Source organism: Herpailurus yagouaroundi, unplaced genomic scaffold, assembly GCF_014898765.1.
Source record: "Herpailurus yagouaroundi ecotype Mexico unplaced genomic scaffold, PumYag 100, whole genome shotgun sequence".
In the NCBI taxonomy this organism is placed as follows: Eukaryota; Metazoa; Chordata; class Mammalia; order Carnivora; family Felidae; genus Herpailurus; species Herpailurus yagouaroundi.
The window spans coordinates 69,792,240-69,806,752 of NW_024412391.1; the positions used below are offsets into that span (position 1 = coordinate 69,792,240).

At 37.4% G+C, this 14,513-nt stretch overlaps 1 protein-coding gene across 1 annotated transcript in view; it reads right to left on the reverse strand.

The window, feature by feature from the left end:
- The window catches only part of CROT (carnitine O-octanoyltransferase), a 44,817-nt gene that overhangs the window by 23,416 nt on the left and 6,888 nt on the right, over nt 1–14,513 (reverse strand). Inside the window, exons 2-3 of the mRNA XM_040471595.1 lie at nt 12,021–12,035; nt 4,520–4,628 (exon numbers count right to left, since the gene is read on the reverse strand). Of these exons, the coding sequence (XP_040327529.1) occupies nt 4,520–4,628; nt 12,021–12,035 (124 nt within the window). The remainder of the gene's footprint in view (nt 1–4,519; nt 4,629–12,020; nt 12,036–14,513) is intronic.

The following is a 14,513-nucleotide window of genomic DNA, read 5'->3' on the forward strand; positions in this document are numbered from 1 at the left end:
CCTTCATTACTTTCCACTTTCATTTACTATAATCTGGTTTTGTCCTCCAATGATTATCTTGAAACTGCATTTCTGAAAGTCACCAACAGTATCCCATAAAACAAATGTAGTAGGTTTATCTCAGTCCTGTTTTCCTGATCACAGAGTATTTAACACCCAGGAGTAAATCTTAAAATTATCTTCTATCTTAGCTTTTGTAGCACTGTTCCACGGCAGTCTCCTTACCTCGCTTTCTGCTTAGTCTATTTCACTGATCATCTGTTCTCTTTTCACCACCAAACGTTCCCCCAAATCTGTCACTGACCTCTCCTGACGTCTTCTACAAGTTTCTCCTTTGGTAATTTCATCAATTTGTTTAAGAGCTTTAACTGTCTATTACCTTTGTGTAAGAGGCAACCAAATCTCTAACTTTAACCCCACTTTCTCAAAATTTCTGGTCCCAAATTTCCTAATGCTTGCTGATATCTCTATTTCAGTTTCAGTCAGCATTCCAAACTAGATTTAAAAATCATCTCCCTGTCCCCTTTCCAAATTAAAAGAAAAAAAGCTTATCTTAGAAGAAAACATAGGTATACATCTTTGTGACTTCGTTTTTGTTTTTTAAGGAGGCTCCATGCCCAATGTGGAGCTTCAACTCATGATGCTAAGCTCAAAAGTGGGATGCTCTACCAACTGAGCCTGCCAGGTGCCCCTAAATATTTATGACTTTGGATTAGGCAACAATTTCTCAGATACAACACCAAAAGCGCAAGCAACCAAAGAAATAGAAAAGTGGACTCTGTAAAAATTAAAACATTTGTGCTTCAAAGGAAGTCAAGAATAAAATGAGAAGAGAACTCCAGAAAGGGAGAGAAATATTTGCAAATTATGTATCTGGTAAGAGACATACTTAGAATATACAAAGAAGTTTTACAACTCAATAATCAAAAGACAATCCAATTAAAAATCGGTAAAGGATTTTAATAGACTTTTCTCCAAGGAAGATACACAAATGGTCAATAAGCACATGAAAAGATGCTCAACAGCACAGAAGAAAAAGAACACTACTGCACCATTGGTGGAAATGAAAACTGGTGCAGCCACTGTGGAAAATAGTATGGAGGTTCCTAAAAAAGTTAAAAATAAAACTACCTAGAATCTAGCAATCACACTACTGAGTACTTACCCAAAGAATACAAAAACATTAATTCAAAGTGGTACATACATCCCTATGTTTATAGCAGCATTACTTACAATAGCCAAGACATGGAAACAGCCCAAGTGTTCACTGATTGATGAATGGATAAACATGTGGTATACATATACAACTGAAAACTATTCATCCATACAAAAGAATGAAATCTTGCTATTTGCAATGACATGTATGGACCTAAGTGAAATAAGTGAGCGAAAGACAAATGCTATATGGTTTCACTCATATGTAGAATTTAAGAACACAACAAATGAGCAAAAGGGGGAAAAAAGGGGAGAGACAAACCCAGAAACTGACTCCTCACTATAGACAACAAACTGATGATTACCAGAGGGGAGGTGGGGGGAGGATTGGGTTAAATCGATGATGAACACCGGCTGATGTATGGAATTGTTGAATCACTATACTGTATACCTGAAACTAATACAGTTAGGTATGTTAACTAAACTGGAATTAAAACAAAAACTTAAAAAAAAATAAAGTTCTTAGTCATTTAAAAAAATGCTCAAGATCCCTGTCATTATAAAAAAGCAAAACTAAACCACAATGAGATCCTATGTCACACCTTTTTGGTTATAGCCAAGGTTACAGGATGGCTATAACCAAAAAGACAGATAATAACAAGTGTTGGTGAGGTGAGGATGCTGAGAAATTAGAACCCTCATTTACTGCTGAAGTGAATGTAAAATGGTGCAGTCATTTTAGAAAACAGTTTGGCATTCCCTCTAATAGTTAAACAGAGCTACGACCTAGCAATTCCCTCCTAGTTATGTATCCAAAAGAAATGAAAATACATATTCACACAAAAGTCTGATGTTCAGGACAGTATTATTCATAATGTCCATTAAGTGATGAATATTTACATAAAATGTGGCATATCCACAGAATGGAATATTCAGCCATTAAAAAGAATAAAGTAATAAAGCATGCTACAACACAGATGAGCCTTGAAAACATCATGCTAAGTAAAAGAAGCCAGACACAAAAGACCATATATTTTAAGATTCCATTTGTATGAAATGCCCAGAATAAGCAAATATACAGACACAAAAAGTCCACTGGTGGTTATGCCAGACTAATGGGATTACAGTGTTTGGGAGATATGGGTAGTGTCTACTAATGGATGGGGTGAAAGCTGGGGAGCAATAGGGCTTTACTGCTTATGGGTCCAGGGTTACTTTTGAAGGTAACAAAATGTTCTAAAATTGATTGTAGAGATGATTGCACAATTCTGTGAATATTCTAAAACATGCCAAATTTCACCCCTTATTTTTTTAAGTAGCTTCACACCCAGCACAGAGCCTAGTGTGGGGCCTGAACCCATGACCCTGAGATTATGACCTGAGCTGAGATCAAGAGTCGGACACTCAACCAAGTGAGCCACCCAGGCACCCCAAGAATTGCACACTTTAAATGGGTGAAAGGTATGGTGTGTGAATTGTATCTCAATAAAGTAGTTACTAAAAACAAGAAAGAAAATGAAATGGTTCCTCCTCCTCTGTTGCCTCCTTCTGTTATAATACTACTTGCCTACCCAACTATGTTTAAAAATTTCAGTCCTATTTAATACCTTCTTTTCTTTCTAAGCCCAATCACCAACTCTTACTAATTTTATCCAATGATATTCTAATAGTGTTGTATGGTGACGATTGGTAGTTGCACTTCTGGTAAGTATAGTGTAACACAGGAAAAAGTTGAATCGCTATGTTACGCACTTAAAACTGATCTGGGGCGCCTGGGTGGCTCAGTCGGTTGAGCGCCCGACTTCAGCTCAGGTCATGATCTCACTCTGAGTTCGAGCCCCGCATCTGGCTCTGAGCTGTCAGCACAGCTGAGACAGCTGTGGAGCCCGCTTCACATTCTGTGTCTCCCCCTCTCTCTGCCCCTCCCCTGCTCATGCTCTGTCTTGGTCTCAAAAATAAAAACATTTAAAAAAAATTAAAAATTTAACTTATCTAACACTGTGTGCCAACTTCCCTAATAGAAAAACTAAACAAACAAAAAAAAAGATACTTTAATAGGGTACAAACATCTTCTATTCCGTGGATTTCAACACCTAAACACAACAAAAGGCTCACATCCAAAAAGTATAAAGAACTCCTCCCACATAGTCATATATGTATGAAAGTGCTAATTAGTATAAACTGCATTATGTACTGCATATGTACTGTACTTTCATAAACTGCATTATGTACTGAATTTTCATAAACTGCATTATGTACTGAATTTCAATGTTCACATACCCTATGACTCAACAAGTCCTTTCCTAAGTGTCATCAGAAAGAAAACGTACAAGGATTCTCACAGCATCATTTTTTGTTCTAGTAAAAACCGTAAGCCACCGAAATAATTACCCTTGAAAAGAAGAGAAAGCATGGTAACTGACGAGTGGTATGAAGGAAATTTCTAAAATACTGGAAATATTCTATTATCTTGACCTGGTGGTGGTTACATGAGTATGTAGCTGTATATTTCTGTGTGCACTTTTGTACATGTTTGTAATACTTAATAAAAAATGTTAAAGATATAGATACATACAACTCAACATTTATAAGACAATCTAGGAAGATTTGAACAAATGATTGTATATTAATGATATTAAAGAATTCCTCATTTTCTAAAAGAAGCAAGTCATTAGGTGTGATAATGGTACTGCATGTGTATGATTTTAAGAGTCCTTATCTTTTAGAGGTACATACTAAAATACTTCAGTGGAAACATTATGTCTTGAGATTTTCTTTACAATAATCCATAGGAGACTGAGGGGAGGAGAAAAGGCGAGTCGATACAAGGCTCTGAATTCATAATTGTTGAAGCTAGGAGATGATAACTGTTGAAGCTGGGGTATGAGAACATGGAAGAGCTTCATTATACAGTTCCCTCAAAATTTTGAAATTTTCCATAATATACTTTGAAAATATAAACACACAAAATACTATACGTACATACTACATGTACATACTATTTATATGCATTTAAATACATACTAGATATAAACTACATTCTTTTTTATAAGTCTTTATGTGCATATAAATTCACTAGAACAGATACAGAAGGACAGAATACACCAAACTAGTTAATGGTGATAAATTCTGGGGCAAGAGGTGGAATTGATAATATTCTCCAAGTAGAATAGATTCATATACATCTAGTAAAGTTAAAAATTAATGAAAGCTAAAAATAATAAATTTGCAAAAATCAGCATATACAGAGTTATTTCTTTTTAGCTTACTGTCCCTTTATACAAAGGCAATTGTGAACAAAATTTATTTTTTTAACTCAAGCAAAAACTTAACACTTTAAGACTCAAGAAAGTAGTTTGAAAACCTGTGAATCTCTGGTGGGGTCATCAAACATCCTTCATGCATTACATCAAAGACAAAGACTCGGCCTCGACAAAGCACCGTAATGTGAGTTGGGGAACGCCCTTCGCTCTCTGGAAAAAGAAACAGGAAATCCAAACTCAATCTCTCAAAGTTAAACAAGAGTAAAACTGCTTATTTACATCCAAAAGAAGAAAATAATCCTTGCTCCAATACTTGATAATATATTCATATATTCATCAAAAATATCATATGAACAATAAGGTGATGGACTTTCAATTATGATATAAATATACACTCTTGAAATCTGTCCATGTGAAACAGCCAAAAATCCATGGAGTTTCAAATATTTGTACACCTTGAGACTTATATAATCCCAAACTCCTGCAGGGCTTTCTAGTTTATTCATGGATAGAAATGACAAAGGGAAAAGGGCAGCAAGAAATCCTGTAGAAGAGCTATGAGAATTAGTTGCTCCTAGGCTTTATTTCAATGTTGACTGCTTATCAGATAATTTAATTGCAGTAATATCTAGCTATGATTTCTAAATAAAATAGTTTTCAGTTGAAAAAGGGCACTGTTTGAGTGGCAAGGAGAATGCTTTTTGCCAAATCTAGTTTTACTTAAGGCTCTAATCACACCTGGCAAGCCACTGATAATTGATTCTATGATTCTTTGGGCACACTTTAACTCTCCAAGAACTGTATGTTTGCTGTAAATCTCAGAATATTCTGATTTAGCCTCACTTTTCTATTACCATTGCCTTTGACAAAGGTCTTCCTATATGGTCCCTGTTCCTTTCCTCTAAGAAAAAAAGACAGAAAAGACATACACTGCCAATGGAAGGAAATGTACTGATTGATATGTACAATTAACTGTGGTAAATGCTTTACACACATTATCTCATGAAACCCATCAACTATGAGGAAACATCATCTCCTCATAGCACTGTTTTTTTCCTCTTATATCCTATTTCTTCCAGTTCTAGGAGGTAAGGTATGTATTTTCATTGTCTTTCATGGCTACTTCCAATACATTTCTTCTCTCTTCTCCTTCAAAAACCTCCTCATCTTTTTACATTTAATACTACTACATCTTATTGTTGCCATTTACTGACCACCCCCTATTCAAAATTTAGGACTGGAAAAGAAAAAAGAAAATAAGCCTGATGGCAAATTCATCAACAAATGTTGGGAGGGTGACAGGACAGGAGGGTACTACTTCAGGATGGGCCTAAGTGGGGATATTTTAGCAGAGACCTAAACGAAGTTAGGAGTGAGCATGGAAATATCTGCAAGAAGAGAATCTCAAGCAGAGGAAATGGCAAGTACAAAGGCATTAGGACAAAATGAGATAGTTTGCTTTAAAAAAAAAAAAAAGTCAGTATAGCTGCAGCAGAGAGAGAAAAGGGTAGAAAGGTAGCCAGGATCAGGGCCAGGTTACATTGGCCTCAGAAAGCACTTCCCATTTTAAATATCATGAAAAGGAAGCCTATGGAGGGTTTTAAGACAGTAATAATGTGACCTCATTAGTACTTGAAAAAGGTCACTCAGGCTACTCTATGAAGAGGAGATCATAACAGTGAAGAGAACATACAGCAAGATCAGTTGAGAGATAACTAAAGTGATCTAGGAGACAAGGATCTATGTGAAAGGTGATGGTGGCTTTGAATGAGGTGTGACACTTGAAGCAGACAAGAGGTCAATTTTTTTTTTTTTTCTTTCCAGATGAGTGATACTACAGATTAGAACAATCCAGTAAAGAGGGAAAACTGACAACGCAGCAAAGAGAAGATAAGTCTGCAGCAAGGTCCTTGATTACACAAGAAGAGGTGGGGCCCAGTGTACCATACAGAAGGTTGTCTTTATGAGACAAAGCAGTTCATCCGTTTAAACAAGGGAAGGCAGAACGTAAAATAATGTATTGTGAGGGGGTTGCAGGATGGACAAGTATTTGAATGAGTAGGTTTTCTATGACTGCTGTAACAAATTACCACTAACAACACAAATGGATTATCTTACAGGTATGGGGAACAGAAGTTTGAAACTTGTCTTACTAGTCTAAAATGAAGGTCAGCACGTCTGTGTTCCTTCTGGAGGCTCTAGGGGAGAATCAGTTTCCTTTGCTTTTCCAGCTTCTAGAGACTGCCCACACTCTTGCCCTTAGGACTCTCCTCCATTTTCACAACCATCAAAGGAGGATCATGACTTTCTCATCCTGCCATCAACTGGGTTCTCTTCTGCCTCTTTCTTTACTTCTAAGAATTCTTGTGATTATTTTGTGTCCACATAAATATTCCAGAATAATCTTCCCATGTCTAGTCAACTGATTAACAAACTTAACTTCATTTTTGACCTAAATTCCCCTTTACTATGTAACCTAAAACATCTGACAGGCTCCAAGGATTAGGAAGCAAACATCTCTGGGGGGCTGAGGAGCATTATTCTGCCTAACAGGTTGGTAAATTTTGTGATGGAAAGACTGCTTTACATTTATTGAGAATAAGAGTTCATTAGCTGAGAATAAAGAAAACCATGAGACAGTCTTTCTGGAAGAGAGAGAATAACCTGACAAAAATATATGGCAAGATCGGGGCACCTGGGTGGCTCAGTCGGTTAAGCATCCGACTTTGGCTCAAGTCATGATCTCACAGTTTGTGAGTTCGAGCCCCACATCGGACTCTGTGCTGACAGCCTGGAGCCTGCTTCTAATTCTGTGTCTCCCCCTCTCTGCCCCTTCCCCATCATGCTCTGTTTCTCTCTCTCAAAAATAAACAAACATTAAAAAAAATATATATATGGCAAGGTATGCTGTGGGTCCATTTGAGGTTTAACTGAGAAAATTAAGTGAGGTTTTCTCAAGCCAAGGAAATTGCTATGGTAATATGTAGAGGTAAGAGAGAAGATTATAATTAAACAGTGATGAGGGGTGGGTGGAGTGGGGAAGGGGGGGTGGGCAAAGATTTGAATGTGTATGCAAAGGAGTGATTACAGTGGAGGTGGCAGGAATGGAACTGTGAAGAACTGTAGAATAACTGCATTTAAAAGTCACAATGTGATCAAAGAAACAGCTAAGGTAGACTCCCAAAGGAAGGGAGTTGTGAAGACAAGGTGGAGATCAGAGTGAGATGCTTATAATTACCATGAAGCATCGAAATTGGAGATGGAGTTTTTGATAACAAGGTCTAGGGCATGACCACAGGAGTATGTGGCTCCTTGAGAAGGAATGGAGGTGCAAATTACTAGAGGAAGAAAGTGAAGGAAAGCAGAAGTCACAGATTATCAACAACTGGAAGTTCAAGTCATCAAGGATGTGACTGAGGTAGTAATGGAAAGAAATGCAGGGAGCCTGGTGCTATACCAATCAATGAACAAAGGGGAATGGTCAAAAACAAAGTCACTGCAATCATGACTTTGTAAGGAAGAAGGGAAAGTGGAAAGAATAACAGGAGATAAAGAGCATACAACATCTCCTACCTTTCTTCTAGTACCAAAGTATGAGAGAAAATATACCCACTTGAGATGGTTATAGGGAACGCAGTAAACTCAAAGAATAACCAGGTTCAGTAACAGAACCCTTCAAAGTAAACAGGAACTTTCAGAGAAAAGGTTGAAGATATAAAGGATTTTGCTGACTGTGTGCTTCAGGAAGTACAGAAGAGTCTGGAAAAGGAAAGGAGAGTGGGTCACAGTAGTAAGGAACGTAGATCAAATTAGGCTATGCACAAATCCACGAATCCAGAGGACAGGCTATGATCTGAGAAGTCTGAACTTCTAGGCAAAATGAGGTAAACAGGGCAAAAGGCATGACGGAATTAGTGTTAATGGTCTCTTAAGGAGGAAGTAAAAATAAAAATAGTTCTAACTATTGCCTCCTTATTGACACCATCCTTTGAGCCACAGCAGCTTACAGGCTGCCTCCACATACATCATTTCTTCAATTTTCTCTGTCTCCAAGATAGATTCCATGACCCATTTTAATTTCTCTCTTCCAAAACACTTAAATCTTCCACTTTCTCTTTCTGCACCTGCTTGATTGTTGTAGGAAAAAAAAAAAAAGAATGTATCATCCAATTTTAAATTCGTAAACACCATTTCAAATGGGCACTCAACACTGATCAGCTACCCTACATTTCCATAGCAAATGTGCTTCTCCCACTTTCCAAAAATGACTAGTATTTCACACCATCTCCTTTCTCCTCAAATCTTCTACCCCAGGTGATGACCTCAGTTCTCATTTCACCAATGAAAACACAAGGAATTCATAGGACCTCCTCATCTTCCCACAACAAAATTGGTCAATTATGTCTGCATCTAGATGCACACTTTCTGCATTCCCTCTCATCATTGCTCTTGTCAAAGACCAACCCCTCCACCATTTCTACTTTTTTGACCCTCTCAGCTCTTATCTTTTCAAAGACTCTGGCTGTTTATTCTTACCCCTGTAAGATCATTGTTCTTTCTCTCCTATGTCAATCTCATGATGTAATAGCACTCATTTTTATTTAAATTTTAGCTAGCCAACATCTAGTGCAGTATTGGTTTCAGCAGAATTCAGTGATTCATCGCTCACATACAACTCCCAGTCCTCATCACAACTGCCCTCCTTAATACCCATCACCAATTTAAGCCCATCTCCCACCCACCTCCCTCCATCAGCCTCAGTTTGTTCTCTATCATTAAGAGTCTCCTGTGGTGTTTTCCTCTCTCCCTCTTTCCAACCTCCTCTTCTCATATGGTCATGTTTGGTTTCTTAAATTCCACATAAGAGCGAAATCATATGGTTTCTCTAATTGAGTTGTTTTGCTTAGCCTAATACATTCTAGTTTCATCCATGTCATTTCAAATGGCAAGATTTCATTCTTTTTGATGCCTAATATTCCGTTGTGTGGGTGTATGTATGTATACATATGTGTATATGCATATACACATATATATGCATACACACATAGTTTGACTATTGTGGATAATGCTGCTATAAACACTGGGGTCTGTGGACCCCTCTGAATCTGTACTTTTGTATCCTTTGGGTAAATACCTAATAGTCCAATTGCTAGATGATAGGGTAGTTCTATTATTAGTTTTTTGAGGAACCTACATACTGTTCTCCAGAGCGGCTGCACCAGTTTATATTCCCACTCACAGTTCAAGAGGTTTCCCCTTTCTCTGCATCCTTGTCAATGCCTGTTGTTTCTTGTGTTGTTAATTTTAGCCATTCTGACAGGTATGAGGTGGTTATCTCATTGTGGTTTTGATGTGTAGTTCCCTGGTGAGTGATGTTGAGTATCTTTTTATGTGTCTGTTAACCATTTGGATGTTTTCTTTGGAAAAGTGTCTATTCATGTCTTCTGCCCATTTCTTCAGTGGATTGTTTTCTGGGTGTTGAGTTTGGCAAGTTCTTTATAGACTTTATCTGATACGTCATTTGCAAATATCTTCTCCTATTCCATAAGTTACCTCTTAGTTTTGATTGCTTCCTTCACTGTACAGAAGCTTTTCATCTTGATGAAACAGTTCACATTTGCTTTTTTTCCCCTTGCCTCCAGCAACGTGTCTAGTAAGAAGTTGCTGTTGCCAAGGTCAAAGAGGTTGCTACCTGTGATCTCCTCTAGGATTTTGATGGTTTCATGTCTCATATTTAGGTCTTTCATCCTTTTTGAATTTACTTTTGTGTATGATGTAAGAAAGTGGTCTAAGCTTCATTCTTCCACATGTCACTGTCCAGTTTTCCCAACACCATTTGTTGAAGGGACTATCTTTTTTCCATTGGATATTCTTTCCTGCTTTGTTGAAGAGGAGTTGACCATGTAGTTGTGGGTCCATTTCTGGGTTTTCTATTCGTTCCATTGATCTTTGTGTCTCTTTTTGTGCCAGTAACAATAGTGTCTTGATGACTACAGCTTTGTAATATAGCTTGAAATCAGAATTATGATGCCTCCAGTCTTTTCTTTTTTAGGATTGCTTGGACAATTCGGGGTCTTTTGTGGTTCCGTACAAATTTTAGGATTGTTTGTTCTAGCTCTGCAAAAAATGCTAGTGGTATTTTGATTGGGATTGCATTAAATGTATAGATCCCTTTGGGTAGTATAGACATTTTAACAATGTTTTGTTCTTCAATGACCATGGAATGCTTTTCGATTTCTTGGTGTGCTCTTCAATTTCTTTCCCAAGTGTTGAATAGTTTTCAGAGTACTTCTTTAGTTAGGTTTATTCCTAGGCATCTTATTGTTTTTTGATGTAATTGCAAATGGGATCAATTCCTTGATTTCTTTTTCTGCTACTTTGTTACTGGTGTATAGAAATGCAACAGATTTCTGCATGTTGATTTTATATCCTGTGATTGTGCTGAATTCATGTATTAGTTCTAACAATTTTTTGGTGGCATCTGTTGAGTTTTCTACATACAGTACCATGTCATCTGCAAATAGTGGAAGTTTGACTTCTTCCTTGCCAATTTGGATGCCTTTTATTTCTCTTTGTTATACAATAGTACCCATTTAAAAAAAATAAAGTATCTCCCACTGTACATCAAAACTTCTTCCGTAAGGATTATTTCCATGTTGTCACTACTTACTTGGCTTCCTTTCATCTTCTCCAGTCGAGCTCCCTTCCCCAACTTCCACTAAGACTGCTCTTGTCGAGGGCAGCCGGTCCATGTCATGTTGACAAATAATTTGGTCACTTTTAAATTTTATCTCAGTTGACCTTCGGAGCATTCAGTACAACACTTCCTCCTCTTGGCTTCCAGGAGACCACTGTTCTTGCTTCCTTCCCACTTTAGTCTCTTTTGCTGTGTTCGACTCTTCAGACCACCAAATACCATATTTAATTGTGCTAAGCATCATTATTTGTTCACTTGATAATCTTCCTCTTTATGTGTTACAAAAGCTACTCTTAGGGCTTTAAAATGTTTTCTATGCCTGCTAATATTGATTCCTAAATCTCTTGGTGCAGCACTGAAACTGCTCCCCCAGCCCAAACTTTGCATCCAACTATCTACTTGCATTTCCACTTCAGATGTCTAAAAGGCATCTTAAACTCAACATAGCCTAAGGGACCTCTTAATTTCCTCCCTGAATATTTCGTCCCAATTTTTCCCACCTCATCAACCAACACACCTATCTACCCCATTTCTTAAGCCAAATACCTTGAAGTCATCTGATTCCCCTTTTTTTTTCTTACATCTCATAACCAATCTATGAATAATTATGCTAAACCCAAAACCAAAATATATCCAGAATCTACAGAACTTTTTATCAGTTCCATATTATTACACTAGTACAAGTCATTATTGTAGCTCACTAGAACTACTAAAACTATTTTCTAACTGATCTCCCCGCTTCTACCACTGTCTGTTTCCTAAAAATCTTAACCTTCAAACAGCAGGTACAATCCTCTTTTCAAAACATAAACCTGATCACATCACTTTCCTCCTCAAAACTCACTAATACTATCTTATTCACATTTTAAATAAAATCTAAATCCACGAATTGGCTTCCAAATTACCATATGATCCAGCCTCTAGTCACCACTCCAGTCGGCCACCTCCCCGTGGCCTAGTGTGCTCCATCCATATTTCCCTTCAAACATGCCAAATTTATTCATGCCCAGGGGATTTCTTCCCTCAACACAAAAACAATATGAACCAATCAAAAATAAAAAGACAAAAAACTGCTGTAACATCTTATTCATATCCTCAGAGATGCTTTCCCTGACTAAACAGCCACCTGCTTACCCATTATTTGAATTCTCTATACAGTATTTATCACCAACTCTGTTATTTGTTTACTTATTACCTCAGCTTTATCCCTAACTATACCTCTTTGCATGGCTGTAAGTATAAGAATATAGTTTATGATAGCTTGAAGGACTGTATTAAGAGGCACATTGTTAAATTAGTGACTGCATTTTACATGCCCAAACACCATAAAATACCTAGCAATAAACCTAACCAAAGAGGTAAAGACCTGTATGCTGAAAACTATTCAAAGCTTATGAAAGAAATTGAACACGACACTAAGAAATCAAAGAACATTTCATGCTCATAGATTAGAAGAATATTGTTAAAATGTCAAAACTATCCAAAGCAATCTACACATTCAATGCAATCCTTATCAAAATAGCACCAGCATTCTTCACAGAGTTAAAACAATCCTAAAATTTCTATGGAACCACAAAAGACCCCAAATAGCCAAAGTAATGTTGAAAAAGAAAACCAAAGCTGGAAGCATCACAATCCCACACTTTAACTCGCAATACATGCTGTACCTTAAAGGATTACTTTATCTATCTTAGAACATACCTATGAAATAGTAAAGATTGAACTTGAAAACCAGGTTGACTGATTGGAGTTCTTAACCGATACGCATATTTCTCTCTTTGCTACGGCTATTCCATTTTCTCCTGTTCATTTTTTCCATTCATGTTTGGGCATTAAACTTTATGCCCTAAGTAACCAGGTTTTTCACTTGCAACATCAAGATAAATGTGTGTGGGCCTGAGGACATTAAATATCTCAAGCATCTAATGAGGTTTACAAAGAGGAGTTTATGAAAGTAAACTCATATTCCTCACACCACAAGCAAAACTGGCAAAGAAATTTTACTTTTAAACAAAATTTCAGGTAAGAAAAATATCCTTTCATAGTTACATTCTGCAGTAACTATAAACTATGTTATTAAATATATAAAAAAGAAAAAGATCCTGAAATAACCAAAAACAAGTAGTTACTACAATAGAATTTTCCATTTTGAGATATGCTAGCACACCAAGCAGAATTTACCATTAAGCGGACAGTAAAAACAAAAACTTTGGTGAGTCAATCTGAACTCATATGCCTTCAAGAAGACTGACACCAGGCTCTCACTTCAAAAGGCTGGGAGTGGAAGGAAGGGCATACTCACAGAGAAATGGGGCATAATAACCATATATAAGCAAACACTCAAAAAGAAAATTCAAGTAAGAGGGTAGAGACAGAAAGATCCAAATCATATGCTCCAGATTTCCCAATATTCTAATTGATAATATTCTTTAACATTTAAATACTCAAATGATGCAACATAAGCACCAGCTTTTATATAGAACTAGGTAAGACACATTTTATAAAATCCATTCCCAGGGCATCTGGGTGGCTCAGTTGGTTTAACATCCAACTCTTGATTTCAGCTCAGGTCATGATCTCACAATTGGTGAGTTCACGCCCCATGTCAAGCTCTGGGCTGGCAGCAAGAAGCCGGCTTGGGATTCTCTCTATCCCCTCCCTCTGTGCCCCTCTCTCTCTCAAAATAAATAAGCATCTAAAAAAAAAAAAAAAAAAAAACCCATTCCCATAAATTTTTTTTTTTTTTTTTACTTATATATGAAATTTATTGTCAAATTGGTTTCCATACAACACCCAGTGCTCATCCCAAAAGGTTCCCTCCTCAATACCCATCACCCACCCTCTCCTCCCTCCCACCCCCCATCAACCCTCAGTTTGTTCTCAGTTCTCAACAGTCTCTTATGCTTTGGCTCTCTCCCACTCTAACCCCCTTTTTTTTTTTTTTCCTTCCCCTCCCCCATGGGTTCCTGTTAAGTTTCTCAGGATCCACATAAGAGTGAAACCATATGGTATCTGTCTTTCTCTGTATGGCTTATTTCACTTAGCATCACACTCTCCAGTTCCATCCACGTTGCTACAAAAGGCCAGATTTCATTTTTTCTCATTGCCACGTAGTATTCCATAGTGTATATAAACCACAATTTCTTTATCCATTCATCAGTTGATGGACATTTAGGCTCTTTCCATAATTTGGCTATTGTTGAGAGTGCTGCTATGAACATTGGGGTACAAGTGCCCCTATGCATCCGTACTCCTGTGTCCCTTGGATAAATTCCTAGCAGTGCTATTGCTGGGTCATAGGGTAGGTGTATTTTTAATTTTCTGAGGAACCTCCACACTGCTTTCCAGAGCGGCTGCACCAATTTGCATTCCCACCAACAGTGCAAGAGGGTTCCCGT